The sequence below is a fragment of the Sinohyriopsis cumingii genome, chromosome 13 (genome assembly GCF_028554795.1).
Source record: "Sinohyriopsis cumingii isolate HCF-2022 chromosome 13, ASM2855479v2, whole genome shotgun sequence".
NCBI lineage: Eukaryota > Metazoa > Mollusca > Bivalvia > Unionida > Unionidae > Sinohyriopsis > Sinohyriopsis cumingii.
Genome location: NC_142973.1, coordinates 58589002 through 58609131, shown reverse-complemented (window position 1 = coordinate 58609131; position 20130 = coordinate 58589002). Strand labels below are relative to the sequence as shown.

General features: G+C 33.9%; 1 protein-coding gene across 2 annotated transcripts in view; it reads left to right on the top strand.

Moving 5' to 3' along the window:
* Positions 1-19829, top strand: part of LOC149785652 (vesicle transport protein GOT1B-like) — a 40353-nt gene extending 20524 nt beyond the window's left edge. The window contains exons 3-7 of one of the 2 annotated variants that reach the window (XM_089979478.1): positions 2565-2743; positions 4074-4155; positions 4541-4573; positions 15571-15586; positions 19421-19829. In XM_089979478.1, the coding sequence (XP_089835604.1) occupies positions 2565-2743; positions 4074-4155; positions 4541-4573; positions 15571-15582 (306 nt within the window). In that variant the 3' untranslated portion in view covers positions 15583-15586; positions 19421-19829. Of the gene's footprint in view, positions 1-2564; positions 2744-4073; positions 4156-4540; positions 10279-15570; positions 15587-19420 lie in introns of those variants that run through there. The other variant, XM_089979480.1, reaches the window with a different exon arrangement.
* Positions 19830-20130: the final 301 nt, after the last annotated feature.

The following is a 20130-nucleotide window of genomic DNA, read 5'->3' as shown; positions in this document are numbered from 1 at the left end:
CATGTTCAATATCCTCAAATGTTAAAACGGGAATTAACCTGTATCCCGCAATCTACAGTTGTCACTTTGTTAACAGTGGTGCCATAATCAGGTGACATTTCATTAAAATCACACTGTGTAGAAACATCTAGGGTATTGCTTTGTGTTGATTGGTTGTTAATATGACTGGCAGTAATATCAGTTAAATTGATTGGTCTACAATAATCATCTAAACGTATTGAGGTGTCTAGAGGTGAATCAGTTTTTGCTACAATATTATTTATTATTTGAAATATTATTGTAATCATCCTTGTGATCACTCTGTTGTTCAGCAATGTCACCTTGTTCCATATCTTCATTTAGTTGAAAGTCACTATTGGCAAGTTCCAAGGTTTCACTCTCCAGATTCTGAAATTAAATAATTATACAAATATAAACATAATTTTTTTAACAGTTAATTAATATTTACATATACATGTGTAGCATTCACAATTAGAAGTTGATGCTGGTGTAAGTTACAGCATTTCCTTTAAGTACTGGATGGGAAAACAGTTAGCACGCGTAGACATTACAGTGCCAATGGCAACAGCAGATTTAAAGACAATGCAACAGTTGATAAAGGTCATTACAACATCAGATTAAACTACAATGCAGTAGCAGACTACATGCAAATGCACAACTTTTGTTATCTCTGAACATCTGTAAGTAAAACTTCACAGAGAGGAATACACTTAATAAGTTAAATATGGAAAATATGGCTATTTGTTTAAAAGCATACACAATGCTGTTGATTACAGCTGATTAAAAACCACAGAATAAGAATAAACCCTATCCCACATCTCATTTAAAATGGATGGAGCATAATAGTACTCAAGGTAGCCACTTACCGACTTTTGAAACACCTTGTTTGGAAAAACTGAAGACACCGGATGCTCTTTTGATGGCCCACTTCTATTCACGAAATGATGGAACACATTTGGCTGTTAGCTGTGTAAGTGAAATCTTTCCATACTAGCCATGACTGCTGAAGCCAAACTCTACGTTGTTTACATCTTGCAGGAAATCTGTGCAGTGATATTGTTTTCCCATCTGCTTCCTTCCCTCTGAAATTGCTACAAATGCAACAATACTTGTGGGGCTTTCCCACAGGCATTCTTTGACAGCTGATGAACGGGTAGCCCACAGAAGTTGAAGCAACAGCTAACATATGCGCAAAATTTGCACTGAAGAGCTCCTACTAGGAGGAGACAACAACCCTTATTGAAAAGGCCTATAGTCTGGGAAACTTTAAGTGGGATGCCAACACCCAGTGAATATATTTAAACGAGGGGGCCAGTAAAATTAAAACACACTTAACAATCAAGAAAAGATATAGTAGAATCAGAAATTATGAGAAGTTCAAAGAAAAAATGTGCGTTCCTTAAAATCTAATGATGATTCGCAGTCCTACAAAGGAATGCATATACTTAATACATTCACATGTACTAGTAAATAACTAAAACATGACATGTGGGATTTTTGTTCTTGTTTGTTTTATATTTTGATTTGTTTCTTTTAATCAGAAAATGTTCTGAAGGTTCATTTCGGCCCAAATATGTTACAACATTTGATCATTACATTGGCAGATATGAAACCTTCCAAACATGTAATTAAAGGATCATTTATATATTTGTAATATTTGTCATTAATTTGGTGGACACAATCGCTTTGTAAGATTATTTTTAACTATTTTATAATGAAAAATGAATACATGCTGTTAGTTTCGTTAAAGTCACAATAATATTCCTCAGGAATCTCCATGCATTCCTTACTGATGGAAACTACTGGCGTACTGTTACTGTGAAACAGTACAGTACCCATATCTACCACTAGAAAGAATGCCATGGCAAACCAGTACATTGTTAATACCAAACACCTTTATTGCAGTGATTGTTCACTATAAATTTGATCATGATACTGTAACCCCAGATATAACATAGGCATGATCCCATACAAATGGGCAAATTTACTTCTAGTTTTTATCCTTTTTTCACATGGTTTTAGTTTCTGGTTGATATGAAAATTGTTAATGATCTTGTTTCACATAATTGTTGATTATGTTCAGCGTACTGAATTATGCCATAACCTTGCTTGTAACATCTCTGTATTAACTGGCCTAGCCTTTAAGGTAGCATACTTACATGGCAACAGTTTACTATGTTATAATAATGTGTATTATCTAATTATTATATGATGGTGGCTTTCTCGTCAGATCTTTCCTGTGTTCTAAATTGTAATAACCCATTGCTGGCCTTGAGGTACCATAATAATTGTTAATGAGAAATTTGTAATTTATATGATGGTATTAAAATTTAGGAGAAAAATCTCCTTTGGTGACTTACATCATGCTGAGCAGAGCCAGATAGAATTATTTTAAATTACACATGACGAATAATAAGGAAATGACCTTCTCATGGTCTTACGTTTAAAATAAACACTTACAACTTGCCATAAATGTGAAAATTTCGGAAAAATTTCAGATGTAACATATATTACATGAAATTCCATATCATATCTTAATTAATCCTTAAACTCTCCATTTTCAGATTCTTTTTCTGGCAGGACTGGGATTTGTGATAGGACTTGAAAGAACATTGCGCTTTTTCTTTCAACGACATAAAATTAAAGCAACAGGGTTTTTCATTGGTGGGATGTTCGTTGTATTATTGGGGTGGCCAGTAGTAGGAATGTGTCTCGAGATATATGGATTTTTCTTGTTATTCAGGTAAGTTTCCTTACAATTCAAAACATTTCCCATCAGGTTGTTATTGAATAATAAGTACTATTTCTTTCTTTATAGACTTTGGTTGGCACCATTTTGACATGTGTTTGCTGAAGAGAAATTAAACTAATACACACATAGACTACTGCCTTTGGAGTGTTATCCATGACAAGAACTGTAAAAAAGAAGCATGAACTTAAAATTTAATTTTTTAACAAGGTCTTGTGCTCAGAGATTTGAGAAAATCTTCTAGATTTATTCAAATGGTAAACCTAGACTATGTTTGTATACTTAAGAATTACAAACTTGTAATGATTCTTTCAGCTTAAGTTATATTTAGTGCAAATCTTGTCAGAAAAAGTAATGAAAAGAACTGATTGATGAAGGAATGTATAAATTTAGGCGAATTGGGATGTTTAAAATCTGAATTTCTTCAAATATTATTTATTATTAACCACTGCGCCGGTTCGAGTCTCAGATTCAGCCAATGTGGGTATGTGAGAAAGCTTGCCAGTAGCTTCTCGTGGGTCGGTGGTTCTTTCCGGGGTTTTCCCGGGTTTTTCCTCCACCATTAATACTGGCCGCCATGTATAGCCTATCGTGTGCTGAAAAAATGGCGTTAAACCCTACAACAACATTATTAACCATTCATCAGCAGGAGTGGAATCAAGGAAATTTATTTACCCCGGTGTTGTGAGTGTCAGGATTAGTATTTTCATTTCACATGTGAAGCAAAGCACAACTAGACACAACTTTTCTGATGGCATTGTAATTGCATTTTTGGTTTTAACATAGGTGTAAATGTAAAGGTTTTGCCTTCAGCTCAGTTTTTCTAACTGTTGTATATTGTCATGAAACTTGATGTATTCGTCATTGAGGGTACTACGTATCACAGGCAAATGAGCAGAAAAGAAATTATCACCATTTGTCTGGTGATGGAACAACATTTTTAGCTATGTTGGAGGGCTGTGATCACTATCTGTGAGAGGTGAAATAGGTTAGTCTTGAGACCTGCTTATTTCACTGATAATTGTTTATGTTAGTCTGAGACCTGCTTATTTCACTGATAATTGTTTATGTTAGTCTGAGAATGCTTATTTCACTGATAATTGTTTATGTTAGTCTGAGAATGCTTATTTCACTGATAATTGTTTATGTTAGTCTGAGACCTGCTTATTTCACTGATAAATATTTATGTTAGTCTGAGACCTGCTTACATCCAATGCAAAAATTTGAGCTGAGTTTGAATGTGGGAGTTGTTTGTAATCTTTGAAGCAAACTGAAATTGAATCAGATGAATAAGGAACTAATTACCAATCTCCCTTATTTTCAGCGGGTTTTTCCCTGTGGCTGTGAATTTCTTGAGAAGGTTACCTGTGATAGGATTGATACTAAATTTACCTGGAATAAGATCAGTAAGTATTCTGTAAACAGTTAATGACATTTTTTATGACTGATATAACAATATTCATAAACCTGTATCCCATTTTTCCATTATCATGTGCACTGAACTAAAATAAATGATTGAAATATGAGTATCAGAGTTTCTTAATGTGCTTAAAATCCCCAATCTATTTTGTACAATTTAAACTTGCCCATTAATAATTGTTTTTTTTGATAGGTTGTTCATTAGGTTGATATTATATATATATATATATATATATATATATATATATATATATATATATATATATATATATATATATATGAGCTTTATCTTAATTGTAATTAGAATAATCTATTTTTTTTCAAGTTGGATAATCTCTCCCTAATGGAAGCCAATTTTGATTTTTTTTTCAGGTAGCAGACAAACTGGGAGAATCCAGTTCTATGGTATAGCATTTCCCACTTTGTATATTTTTATCTCAGACCATTATTTATGTTTTAATAAGCTTTAGTCTTAATGAGATATTAAGACTAATATCATCTGTACATGGACTTGTTTGTATATGCCCATCACTAGACAGAATGTATCATTGTACCATGAGGTCCATCTTTTCCTTGTTGCACTTCCTCATAATGTCTCAATTTTGATACTAAGTTTACCGAGAGCATGCATTTGGGATAAGGAAGAAACCTTTCAATTTTGGGGTTAATAGGTCAAAGGTCAGAATAACTGATTGAAAGAAGAAACAAAGGTTTCTGTTCAATGTCACAAACTTGGACCAAAGTGTGTGAATGGCTTGCACATGGGGTAAGGAAAAAGCCCAACAGTTTTAGAAATACAATTTAGAAGGTCAAGGTCACTAATTGAAGAAAAATAAAAGTGATTTCCAACCCATAAGATTAGTCGTACATAACAAAGCTGTATGAAACTTTGTGGATGGCCCATCCCTTCTGCACAGAATGAGTGGCCTTTTAAAATGGGAAGATAAGAGGTTAAAATTAGATTTATTGCATTATAAAAACTTGGTGGTCGGTCTGGATATTTGGCCACTCTGTGTGTAATTTATATGTTGTTGGCTACAAGAAGAATTTTAGAGCAAACTTGTGTCAGTAATTATGCATTTAGAATGTGAATATTTCAAGCCATGTTGTGTAAAGAGAGATCCATCTTTGTGAATCTTCATGTGCACTGCATTCTGCTGAAGTTGTTATTGAAAGGGGTTTCATGTTGCAACATTTCAAGGATCAATTGAGATCAGATGGACACTGATATAAGGTCATGTTCGGTTGACCTTTTGATTTACCAGTTTTACAACATATGGTTTTTGACCATAACTCTCCCTAACACAAAATGCAGCACTTCATCTGATAGGTTTTTAGCCTGAGTCTGACAAATTTGCATGTTAAAAGTAATCTTGATTGTAATCAAATTGATTTAGCATTAAGGTGAACTTTGTTTCAAGAGTGGATATTTGTTAGTTTTTATTTCTCAATTTCATTTGATGTTCTGTGCTGGTTATGGAATTTAAAATGCAAATCTTTTTTGTTTGTTAATAGTCTATACACTGAACCATAATTCTCTTTTCTGTAATGAAGCACACATGATTATGGCATTACAAACATTTATTTTTGTGTTATAGGTACCAGTAAGGATGTGTAAGTTTGAATGATTTATATTAATTCATCATGATACTGTGTTTGATGTCTTGATTTTTTAAATTTGCAGAGTGTTAACTTTCTGTTCACCAGTTTCTTATTTTATGTCCAAAATATAACATTCAGTTTTTGTGTTGAGGATATCTTGAAGAAGTCTAGATTTTGTCTTGAATAAGTCTAGATTTTGTCTTGAGGAAGTCTTTAAGAAGTCTTGATTTTTTGTTTTTGAGAAAGACCTGAAGGAGTCTTGATTTTATCTTGAAGGAGTCTGTCTAGATTTAGTCTCAAGGAAGTCTTGAAGTCTAGATTTTGTCTTGAGGAAGTCTTGTTGTGTCAATAAAAAATAAAACAATAAATAGTGCTACTCAGTATCCGGATGTTTATTACACAAGTAAGTTTACTGCTGTAACGTTTCATCACCATAATGTTTTCTTATGCACAGTTGAGTTGCCTGACCTCATCAGTTATCTACTTCCAGATGTACATATTAGCATGGAAGTTTAGAATGTGGTGAATAAATATAATTAGATTTGAAACTTTCATATGAGCTTGAAGAATTTTTTTTATGAATTGATTGTCTACAACATAGGTTTGAAAACTTCATGTGAGTTTGAAGAATTATCTGTATGATTGGATTGTCTACAAAATTGGTTCCTGAGAATCATGAATGTTTAATGGAAGAATGGTTATGATATCTGGCCTATGAATTTCTTTATTATTGCCAAAAGGGACAAATTTCTGACATGAAATAGATTTAATGTTGTTACAGCCAGTAATCATGTTTACTGCATAATAGATGTTTTGTTTAGCTTTGTCGGTCATAGATAAAAAGAGTGATGGACTGTTGTTCATATTCCATGCTTCATGGTCATCTGTCTGTTAGCACAAGTTTGTTATCTTTACTAGCCCTGTATTATTGAGCGTTGTAACAACTTTATACACACATTCATTTTAAGGTCTAGTTTTGCAAACCATACCTAATTAACCTTGGGTTTGACTCAAAGGGCTTTGCTTCCATTTTTATGCTTCATTGAGCATATGAACACAGTGATTTCAACATATATAAGTAATATTTGACCAGAATTTGTATTTAGTTGCATTCCATTGAACAAGTCCATAGTCAGCACTCTGACATTGATTTTTAGATCCAAGGTCTTGATTCGGGTTTTTAGTTGTGCTGGAATGTGAGTACTATAAAACAAAATGTAGATAGATTTTTTTTTAATTATCAAGCCTAGTTTCTGGATATATGTGAATAAGTTAAAAAGACTGCTTACAGAACTTTGTTTTTCTCCCCCTCAAAGTATGAATTAATAATTTAACCAGACCAAGCATGTATGTAAATCTTGATATTGTCTGAGACAGGTTCAGTGATTTCTGTCCATGGTATCAGGTCAGCATCCAAAGGCCATGGCAGATAATTCTTGTACTGTACATACATCTTGAGGGCATGTTTACTCTGACTTGTAAGAAATTATTTTTGTTACCAAATTTAGCATTTTGGAGTTTCTTAAGAATATCAGAAATCGTTTTAATACTCAGTAGTTAGATGGAATAAAAAGACATAAGAAATCGTCTTATGTCTGGAAGTTCTTTTCAACCAGCAGAGGAGGAGTCCCTTTGAGGGACTCTTCTTACTTCTTAAAGACCCACCAGTAAATAACTGCATCTTGACATTTTTATGTATAGTAAGAACCCATTTTATTACTGGCTTTTGTTCATGTATGTTAGTGGAGTTATGACCAACAGAGCTTTTAATTCTTCATTTGCTTGTAAAATACACATGTATCTAATCTCAGTATTTGTTCATAATCATGACAAGGGAATGAAATCATGTAAAGAAGATATGGTTGTCTCCCTCAGCATTAGTTTTTTTGGGGGCATAAGCAACAGATGTATGTATGTGTTTTTAAAGCCATTGTAAGCCAGTTTAAATGATTTGTACTTGATAGGCTGTGTGTGCATTGAAACAGACTAACTATTCAAGTGTTTTCTTGTAATTTAAAGTAACAACAAACCCATTATCTTTTTATCCTTACTTTCTTTTAGTTCTTTTTCAATTTTGGCTTTGTGTAAAGATATATTGTCCAGTGATGTAGATTGTAGATTAATTAAGGTCAACACATAATAATTAAACATGAACATTGCTTTAAAAAGTTTGCAAAGTGTTTATATTTACATTTTTTGCATGCCAAAGGTATTCACTATTAAAATGAAATAAATTCATGTTTGTAAAGACTTTCTTTTTAACCATTGTTATTGTTCATAATAGTGTACTGTTTTAAAGAGGTGTTCATTTTATAAGGTGCAGTTACAATGAATTCTACTTGAAACAGATAGGAAAGTGAGACTTTTGAAACTCTTTTGGTAATACATGTACATGCAAAACATATGAAGCTCTTATGAATAAAATCTGATAATAAAGTCATAAATATTTACTATATTTTTGTCAAAAGTGATTTACACATTGGCCTCTAAGCTTTATGCAAAGTAATTACCAATTACAAATATGACGTAGCCATAAAGAAACACAATAAGTAATTACCAGTTAGAAATATGACATGGCCATAAAGAAACACACTAAGTAATTGCAATTACAAATATGACATGGCCATAAAGAAACACACTGAGTAATTACCAATTACAAATATGACATGGCCATAAAGAAACACACTAAGTAATTACCAATTACAAATATGACGTGGCCATAAAGAAACACACTAAGCAAATTAAAAAGGTTTCATGGAACAGTGCATTGCCATACATTCATACTGCTTGTAGAGGGGGATCCATAACTTGGTCATGTCTGTTCATCCGTCCATACATTCATACTGCTTGCAGATGGGGATCCATAACTTGGTCATGTCTGTTCATCCTTCCATACATTCATACTGCTTGCAGATGGGGATCCATAACTTGGTCATGCCTGTTTATCCTTCCGTACATTCATACTGCTTGCAGATGGGGATCCATAACTTGGTCATGTCTGTTCATCCTTCCATACATTCATACTGCTTGCAGATGGGGATCCATAACTTGGTCATGTCTGTTCATCCATCCATACATTCATACTGTTTGCAGATGGGGATCCATAACTTGGTCATGTCTGTTCATCCTTCCATACATTCATACTGCTTGCAGAGAGTATGCTTAATTTGTTGAGATATTCATCCTTCCTTATATTCATATATTTGTGGTTTAGAACATCATGTCTTTCCTGAGAAGCTTGTTAGAAAGGTTACACAAAATCATCTTGATGTAAAATGTCAGGTATATATTTAAGTATAGGTAGATGATCATATTAGACTTTTATGCCACTAAGGTAATTTTTCCATTTTTTTTAACTCACCTGGCTTTAAGGTGCTGCATCTCTCATGCATTGTCCGTCTATTACCAAAAGCTTTTTACCGCACTGGAGTCAATGTTTCTCATCCGATTTTGATGAAACTTGGAATATGAGTTTATATCATCAAAATCTTGGGTGAGTTGGATAATGAACAAGAGGTGATCTTCCATCTGATGGCTAATGTTGTTTCCGATCTGTAAGCCATTTTTTTATATCAGATTTTCAATCAGACTTTGAATATATTTGATGTTGACTTAGATTAACACATCCTAATTGCATTCAACTGGCATGTTATCACTCTGGAGGCAGTATTTCTGATACCGTTTTTATCCATCTTGAGATATGGGCTAATGGATTGGTTCATTAATGAGTGAAATTCATGCATATTAGTGAGGTTATTGGATTATCTGGAGGCCATTATTTGTTATTTGATTTTGATCAAGCTTATTATTTATGTTTAAATCATCAAAATCTCACATGAGTTAAATAATGACCAAGATTGGACCGCTCCAGTGGTCTAGTGGTTATAGTTTCTCCCTCAATTGTGGGAGGTCTTGGGTCTGAACCCTGGCCTAGTCATACCAAAGACTTAAAAAATGGTACTAACAGCTGCCTCGCTCAGGCACTCAGCATTAAGAGGTTAATGTTAGAGCTGGTCGGCCTGGTGTCAGGATAATGTGACTGGGTGGGACATAATGCTACATGTCTCTGGCTTGATGCCCCCGTGCTGGACATCGCTGTAAACTGTCACATTGCAGACATCATTGCAATATGACTGAAAATTTTTTAAAGCTACATTAAAAATCTAAATCACACGCACAAAACCAAAATACACACATACTCGTGAATTGATCTTTGCATGTGATTGGCTTTGTTGCCACTCTAGAGATTGTATTTCTGGTACAGTTTGAGAAAACATGTTCAATAGGCTTAATTCATCAAGATTTTGAATGTATACAGTTATGAGCAAAGCTCATGCATTTTAATTGGGTGATTTTGGATCTGACTGCCTGAGCTTCTGAACACTATTTGATCTTATTACTAAGTTGTTATACTTTACACACAGTGTGCCATTTAATATTTTGCTATATGTCAGCATGTTTTTAGTTTTTATAAATTTGATTGGTTCAAATAAACCCATGAAAATCTTGCACAGTTTTCTCATTTTCCTTGCCCCAGCTTTTGGAACCTTTTTCTTTCTTGTATTTGGCTGCCACCTTTCCAAATGATTGCCCTAGAGGTATTGAGAAAAAAAGTCTGAATATGGCCAAATTATCCCAAAAGACATCATTTTATGATTGCAAATGAAGTTAAGAGTATTGGGCAATGGATAGAGGCTGTGGGGTCCAAACCTATTGTTGGCAAACCAACTCCTTGACAAGCTTGGTTTAAATGGCCTATAAAAAAGAGCAAATAAACTTTTTAAAAAAAAAGAATGTCAACTGATCCGGTTTCCTAACTGACAGAAGGCTATCCAACCACAGCTTTCTTCCAAATCAGATACAAATATCTGGCTATCTTGAATCGTTATTATTCACAGGAACACCATTGTAGTCTAGATTTAGTAAAATGTCTGTATCCAGTAATCATCCCTTCACACAAATACCCAACAACTGGAATGCTACTTTAGTTAAATCAACACACTTTAGATTGAAACAGTGTAAACAGTCTCATCAAAATCCATGTATATGGTGCATCAACTACTCAAAGCAAGCAAACCATGTAATACTACACAGGAATTTCCAATGGAGATCCATTGTTCAAAAATATTACTGGGATTCAGAATGTGCATTATTTGTTCAACTCACCTCTAGGACTACTTTTTCACACACATAAATTGAAAGATGCAGGATATAGTAAAACCAAAATCATGGGAAAAAGTTTACAATACAACATAGACCTACTTGGTGAAATGATCAAGTTAACATCTTGATACAGCTTAGATTTTTATGTCAATTAAAGCAGTTTATCAAAGTGAAAATCCGGTTCGAGTCCAAGGCTCAGCTAGCGTGGGTACGTGGGAAAGCCTGCCAGTAGCTTCTCGTGGGTCGGTGGTTCTTCCCTGGGTTTGCCAGGTTTCTTCCTCCACCAGTTATACTGGCCGCCATGTATAGCCTATTTTGTGCTGAAAAATGGCGTTAAACCCTAGAACAACAACAACAAAGTGAAAATCCATTTTTTGTAGTGTTGCACTTAAAATAGGCAAATTCACTAGAATTGCTTTAAGCATATGACCTGATTATATATTTTTTTTTACAGACCCAGTGAGTTAATGGTATATCCATGTGTCTTTGTCCGCATTTTCCTTCTTTACTCATGGGACCTTGCTTTTTATGCAGGTTTGATCAAATATAGATAAAGGGATTATTTCATCACATCTTGGACAAATTCAAGTGTGAGTTAAATCAGTGAATATTAATGATGTGATCTTGCATCTCATTGGCTGAGCTTGTTACCTATCAGGAGATTATGGTTCTAATTCCAAGCTGATAATTTCTTCACACAATTATAGATATTTGATTGCAAATTAAAAAAAATTCTAATATTGATTTTACTCCATTAAAAACATTTTTCTTGTAAAAGCTTTGGCAGAGTTTATAAATTTATTTCCAGTGAATAGATTCTCAAAACTTGGATACATTTGAAATTCTTAAAAATTTGGAAGCATGTTTAATGTGTTTGGTGCAATAGAATGCTAGAATTACTATGTCAAAGTGCTTGAAACAATTGTTTTGTATCTGTTGTCACATATATTTTGCACTATTTTATTGCATTTCATAGATCCAGTGTCATTACCCACAAAATTTGAGATGGCAGAGTAGTTCTAAGGCTCTAGCCTTTACAGATTACTGACATCTCACTTCTGTCTGCATGGGGCTGAGTCTCTGATGTATCCAACCTGGGCATATGAGAAAACTTCCTGTGGGTTGTTGGTTGTTCCTATACCAGATATACTGGCTGCCATGTATATCCTTTCATGTCCTGATAAATTGTGTCAAACCCACAACAACATTAACAGGACCTGAATGGATGCTTGGATTAAATGACAACACAACACCATGTGATGAAAGAGGGAAGTTTATGAAATGAATTAATACAAATATGTATATACTCTACAAATACAGTGTGATTCATTCATGCTCTGAACTCATTCATTTACTTTACACAAACATTCACAAATGGGAAAACAAAAATGTGATTCATATATTCTCATTTAATGAAGGTAAGATTCATATCTCATGTAATCTCATGTAGTGAAAGTAAGATTCACATGATCTCACATAATGAAAGTGAGATTCAAATAATCTCATGTAATGAAAGTAATATTCAAATAATCTCATGTAGTGAAAGTAACTCAATTATACTCAATTGAAACAATATAATCACTTGAAACAAATATGTTCAGTTGTAATCAGCAAAACATCTGTACCAAACGTATGACTCATGATTCAGTCATTTGTACAGCCGTATGGTTCACAACCACGTATGACTCATAAATACTTGTAAAAACTTGCAAAGGAAACATTTTGACCTGGTTCATGTGTCCATTGTCAAACCACACAGTTCTCCTGAATTCTTGGGTTGGCCCACACTTGTATTTGCCACACACCCTTTCATGGATCCATCATGCACACAAGTTTACAAATCAGCAGCTCTGTCCTTGTATGGCCTTGATGGTCACACCTGCTTCCATACCCATACAGACATACAGACAGCCTGACAAACAGCCTGATATACCCACACACACATACATACAGACAGCTACATTAAAACCAAACTGGTCATAATAACAGGCACGGAATTAAAATTACAGATACATGCTACTAAATTAAACTCTTAATAGCAACCTGTAACATTTCAAAAGTTCATGTTTCAAATCCACATAGTGGTAAAGGCAACATTTCACGCTACGACAGTAAAAACTTTATATGCTTCACATATCAAATAAAATAAAAATGTAACACCCCTATGGCTTAGAACAAAAATGGAGAACATACACTCCTTGACAAGATCCAAAAGACCATTGTGTCAATTAGAGAAGTTGCTTGCCTAAAATCTACAGGAGAATGAGTATTACCGGTAATAAGGGTAAAATACCTGTGCATGCAGTGCTTTTTGTGTCTCTCGCCGCAAGCAGTCTACAATGAGATGCATGCTAGTTCAGTTGCTTAACTAGAAAAACAATTGTCCACCTTAGGTAATGTTGTACGCATGTACGACCAAAATATTATCAAATCATTCTAAGGCGAAACAAAGTTATTTCTTGCCTTATTCTGTGACAAGCACAAATTTTGAAATCTTTATTGTGTATTTTTAGTTTTTAATAAATTGGTTTGGTTTGGTTTGGAGCTTTATGGCACAGCAACACTAGCTGGTTATTTAGCGCCAAGGTGATTGGAAGGGAGTGCCATGCCCAGTGACTCACCTTTGTAGCTGTCTCAGGCTGGTCCAATGGAAGGACTCAAATCCACACCCTTTCAGTCTGGTCATATTGACTACTGAGCCACTGTGGTTCCTGCTTTTCAAAACAATATCCCAATATACATTCCTCAGGAAACACAGATTTATTAGCCAAAATTTAAAAAAATACAGACTTAAAAAAGCAACTTATGAAATACAGTTTAAGTTCTTATAAAAGTCATGTGACGTTGTACACAATAAATTAAAGATTCATCTGTAGACATAATTTTTTTTAACAATCTTGGATAACTTAAGAACAAGAGACTAGTATGCAGATTAAGTGTGTCCTTAGTTTTGAAAGTTTTTTTTTACACACTACTGTAAAATTTAAAAACTAACCTTGATGAAAAGTTTGGTTGTGTTCCTACCATAATATACAAGTCTGCTTTGTGAAATGGTCAGCTGTCAAGTTATGTAAACTAGGTGAGAAATATTAGGCCCATTTGGGCCTCTTGTTCCATCTTTCTTTTTCATAAAATTTTGAACTCTGCCAACTTTGATTCTTTTAAATTGAAGTGGAGCATATTTTGCAAACACAAATGTAGCAGATTTATTTTTTGGGGTGTGTATGTGTGTATTTTTTGCTGAAATAGTGATCTAGGTTTAATATCATTGGTTCCTTGATTAGTAGTCTGATTCTCTTTATATTTAAACAGGAGCAATGCTTGTGCTTTTGGTAGAGTGCCAGATTTGTAATTCAAGGCTTGTGAGTTTGATACCCAGACCAATCTGGGTTGGCTGCTTTGGTGTGTCCTTGGTAAATGTACTTAGCTCTCATTTCCTCTGTATGATATATCAATGTGTTCAAAGCGCTGTAAAAGAACTCCAACTGTGATATTCAAACCAAAACAGATCCGTGGTTTCTAACGTCTTTAAAACACTTTAGCCACCAGTTGTCATTGGATAATAATCTTTTAAAAGGGGGCATAATTTAGCCAAGGCTATCTAGTCATTGCTGAGGTACATGGAAACTGGGTCATTGTGACCTACTTGTGTTGTTTAGAGCCCATTTATATAGTGAAACTTTCCTAAACTAGCCGCTCTTTAACCTGCACTTTCCAGTAGACTGTTCACATGTTATTGTCTCCAAAAGGCTGTTCAAATACTACATAAACCTCTTTATAAAGGCCACCGTTATAAAAGGGTAATATTATTTGGACCTTACTGTGGAAAAGTTTTGCAGTGTGTGTAGGATCATTGCCAAGTGTATGAAAAATAGTTCATTTGACCCACTTTTGGGATGATGGTGTTGGACTAGCTTCATTTCATTTTCACAATTTCATTTAACTCGCAGATAAAAAAATTATGACCTTGGAATGCAAAGTATGTCAACATGCAAAGTATGTCTTATGTACTTTTCAGATATATTTATGAAAAAACAATGACATGACCACTGCAGTTGATGATCTATTTATTGGCATGCAATAATATGTAATGTACTTGTTCTGTACTACAAGAATCACTTTTGAAAGTAAGTTAGAGTGACCTGTTCTTGGGATACTTGTACACAGTTTTGTATGAAATGAATCACTGTGTTAATTACCATAATTTAGACTCAACCTAAAAATTACAGGGCCAAAAATTTAGGTCACAATACCATTTTCACAAAGATGTGGCTATTCATCAAAATTCATCTGTGCTTTCCAGTAAGAAAACAACCAAAAAATTAATTTAAATCACAATAAGTAAATAAGTGTAAATGCATGTTAATGAGAAAGTGCCCTTTTCAACCTGTACAGTGTGTGATCCTATCAATATTACATACCAACAAAACAAATTTCTGTCAACCATACTGGTTGCATGAAAAAGTTCATGCAGTTATTGAACAGGTTATTGCGTGTTGCATGGTTGGAATGATGACAATGGAGAGACAGCACAATGTTTGAAGGAGATGATTTTAAAAAGTTTTCTCTAACAATAGTAAAAACTGTTGATGCATCAATAATACATGTTTTGAAATAAGTTTGACTTTTTTTTGCAGGATCTAGCTTAAAAATGTAAGTGCTTAACCAATAATTAATAGCCATGGACCAGCCTTCGCACTGCTTATCTTTATGTTCTCTCTTTAACCTCCACCTTAGCTGTAATCGCCATTTTGTTTTCTTATCTGTTAATCACTTAGAATCCTGGAAATGCTTCATATATGGACATCCATTTTTATGTATTCAAAGATTGATTATTTTTGTCACCAAATTATATACTTTCATGGTATTTTCTGGTTTGCCAAAAAGTTAAAATCATCAGGCGCTTCCTTCATATATGAATCGCTTGACTTTTCACAAAGGCACCATCAGTTGCTTTGGATGAATCCTTGTAATTGAAGTTTTAGTATAAACTTAATTAAATATTTAAAAAGTTAAATTATAATTTGAAAATATGTAACTGAAGTTTTAAAATAAAAAATTAATATAAAATATTCATAATAATTTGGCATACAAGGTAAGATACTGTGGTTTATGGTAATTCTTTTGCAAGATACTGTATAAGACCGAATGCTTGGGAAATTCTTTAATGCAGCCTTTCCAGGTATGGGAATGTAGATGGTGAATTGAGTTCTGATTCTGCATAAGTTTCACCAGCATGCATTTTACTTTTTGAAGGAATAAAATAAATTTAACCTAATCAAATTAAATTGTATTTATCTGGGCATAGCTTTGCATGGTGATGGGTTTCTAGCCCTTCCCCTGGCTGCCAATTTTGACTTTTCTGCATTCAGCAGAGTTCGCATGAAGCATTGCCTGTGTCTGTACCTCACATTTCAGCCATCATCTCCATAAAAATTCATTTCCATTAAATAACTTTGAAGGACTTAATGGAGTGACATCAAATTTGATATAAAGGTTTAAAGTTGAAGGCCTTGGTCAAGTTCAGGTTTTATTGTATATTGTTTTATTGTTTACTGGCAGAAGGGCTAGAAAATTCTACTTTTTAATGACATTCAGTATTAGTTACTGTATAGGATGAGTACAAATGGTGTTGGGCAAGTAAACATTCCAAGTCACATGCCCAGCATGATGAGTAGCTATCTGAAAATTTGTTGATCCCATGATTTATGTTATCTTTATGTTTGACTTAAGATACCTCAGTCCAGTTCAGATTTAACGGTTTTGTTGGAAAGTTTTATGTCCTCCGTTGGACTTAAAAATTTGCCCTTCCATCTCATTTCTGCTCAATAACTTTGGAAAGACATAATGAACTATGTTCCAATTCGGTATGAGGCTTTATGTTAGGTGAATTTGATTTTTGCTGTCTTCTGGCAAATCTTTAGAGAATTGTGGCTTTTGTTTGACTTCAGAGTTTGCCATTCCATTTCTGCTTCAGTAACGTTTGAAGGACATGATAGATTGGAATCAAATTTGGCATAAACAGAGCTTGATTATGCTTTCGAGCAACATTTAACAATTTTGGCCAGAGTTTGACTTGACCAAATAACTATTGAAGTAATTAATGAACTGAAACCAAATTTGGTATGAAGCTTTATATTCAGATGGCAATAGATGAATGAACATTTTTTATTTGAAATCAGTATATCCATACTACAACAGTGAGAAGATAGTTCATTGGTGCTTTTCACAGCCTTCTTCAGTATTATAAGAAATACCTTTAACATTTTCATAAAATTTGTCTTTTAATTCTTAATTGGGAAGTAACAATGTTTTGTTTGCCCAGTTAGCGTTGGTATAATTAAAATCACACATAACACATATGTGGGGTTGATTTCAGTTCTTATCAGATTTTATTTTCTCAATCTGCTCTTACAGCAAGAGAGTATTAATGGAGTGGCAGCTTGGCCCTCTATACCAACTACTTATTTAGTGGAATTGTCCATTCACTACGACTTTATCCCACGCATATTCTGATCTATTGTACACTTCAACCAGCGAAATTTGTGTAAGACCTTTATATACCAGTAGTAATACCCCGCTGACCTCCACCACGTAAGGTTCTATCATTCCTGTATACATTATAACTACATTCCTCGGGAAATAACTCAGAGGTGGTGGCTGTGTTATCAATGTTAGTTTCCTGTATAGCAATGATGTCTCGATTTTCACCATCTCTTAAAGAAAGTGACTACAACTTTTTACCCCATTGATATTTATATTCATTGATATAAGCGTCATATTTGTTGTTCAGTTTATTGCTATTGATTTTTTGGTTTGTATATTGTTACTACTCAATGGTCTTAAACTAAGTAACAGAAAGAAGCAAAGCCAAAAAGTTTTGTGAAACTTAAGAAATGATTTAAATTTAAGAATAACTTACACAATTATGAATTAAATCCAAAATAATCCTAAAAGTTCTGTAATATATCCAAAAGAATAGAGTGTTCCGAATGAATTCCAGGTCTTGAATGTGCTGAAGTGCCAACAGTCTTGATGTATCCCAATGGCATTTTCCAGAACTCCTTTGATTAAATTCACAATAAGCCCAGCATAATATTTAAGTCGATAAGTCAGTGAACACCTTGTAGCTCCAATTAATAATCCAACAAATGATTCCTCTCAAATTATATAAAACACAACATTAAATACATCTGCAGACTAATTTTAAAACAACAACGTAGGAAATTTATTGAATTGATTGCCCAATTCTTCGTCCTTATACACATTAAAGCTAAAAATTGCAATATTTTCTTACACGATCTATGTCGCAATACCTCCTCGTGACATAGTTCACTATACATCCCCGTCGCAACATAACCTGACTCAAATCATCCACTGGAAATTACGTCAAAATTGTAAACAGGTTCTTTATTAAGACTGATTTTAAAACTTTTTGTTCATCATTGCAATCTACAGTCATGCATCAAAAGTAAAGACACAATATTAATATACATAACAATGGGTGCCTCCACTTCTTTCCCTTTTTAAGATATATTTAATTAAAACCTTTTTTTTAATTTGAACAGATGTGTTGTTTTCAAAAAGGAGTCCAAGAAATGTAGAATGTCACATTTAGGACATATCCAGGTACAAGAAGTAGTTTTAATCTCAGTATAAATAAATAACCAAGGAATTGACAGTCGTTTTGGATTTCAAGGTTACATGAGTCACACTGGACAGCCTTGTGTGCATCTAAGACCATGGGTCTCTGGTTTCCAAGTTATGATTCCAAGGCCAGATAAGCGACGATGACCACTGAACCTCTTGTTCGGTTTTATTCCTGTTACTGCTAAGATGCCATGTTATATTCATTTAAGGTCAGATAGGAGATATCTTTTCTGATCAGAATGCTTTTCATGGACACACTTCTTAGCATGGAAAAGCTCATAATTGTTTGACCATTTGCATTTCTTTCTGAAAAATTTACAATGCAGATATACATCATCACTTGACTTCACTTATACACAATAGAAACATAATTGACCAAAACGTGTTCTTAAACGGATATATTTAGTTTACTTTGACCAAGCGAATATGCGTTTTCTTTTATGCGTTGTCCATCCATCAACAGTGTTATTTTCAGCTTTTGAGAAGGCTGATCTTCAGATTTATGCACAAGATGTCATTCCGCCATTATATGTGCTCCCCGTTTGTAACATTTACGCAGCTTTATTGTTTTTAAAAAGATGCTGAACAGAATTTACCAACTTTGACAGAAAACATTATGGTATAAAGACGTTTAAATATTTATGCAGATGTGTCAAAATATTCGGATGAGAACATTTTAAAATAGAGAAACCTTTACACAACTATTTAATAGCAAATGCACAACAACAATGGGGGAAATCCCTCCGCAGAAAGCATTATACTGCCCCAGATTTATTAGCCAGATGTCAGCTATTATTGAACTCGTATAATCGTTTGTCTTTGGGTCTTTTTTTTCAGATATGCAAGCCAATGACGAACTCAGCACAATCTTATCTTTTGCACGCCACAAGTTAAGAGCCAAAGACAATAAATTCTGCAAGCGTTGATAAAAAAAGCATCTTACACAATAATCAAAGGGCGTGAATATCAAAACATAATGCAAAAATAAATAAAGAAATTATTAATATAACGACAATAAAAATAAAGAAAATTTTAAAAAGCTACTAATGATGATGGACGGGATACATCGAGGAAGGAAATAGTCCCAAAAGATCATGCTGATCGTGATGGCGACTGGTTTTGTTATGATGTTTGTAACTCAGTGACTACGTTATTAGAATTGTCTGCATTACATGTAGTTTAACCCCTATACACCCAAACCATTAAAGGGCAATCTTCAGATAATAAAAGAGTAATTGACTTCAAATTTTCTGCCATACTATGTATGTGTGCTAGCAATAAAAAGGGTTCAAACACAGTTCCGTGGGAAATCCCAGCAGTGGGGAAACATGTTATAATATACCTTATCTGAGTCCGCTACATGACCCTTAAAATGCTTCCATACATAAAGAAAGCTTTCCCGTTGTGTGATTTTCCGATCACCAGAAATATTTTCATGCTCGTTCGTAATGTTGGTTAACGGAAACAACAGATGCTTGTGGCTATGTATTTGTTATATTTCTTAAACTCTGAGCAATGTTTCCCAAAACAGCACAAAAAAGTATAAA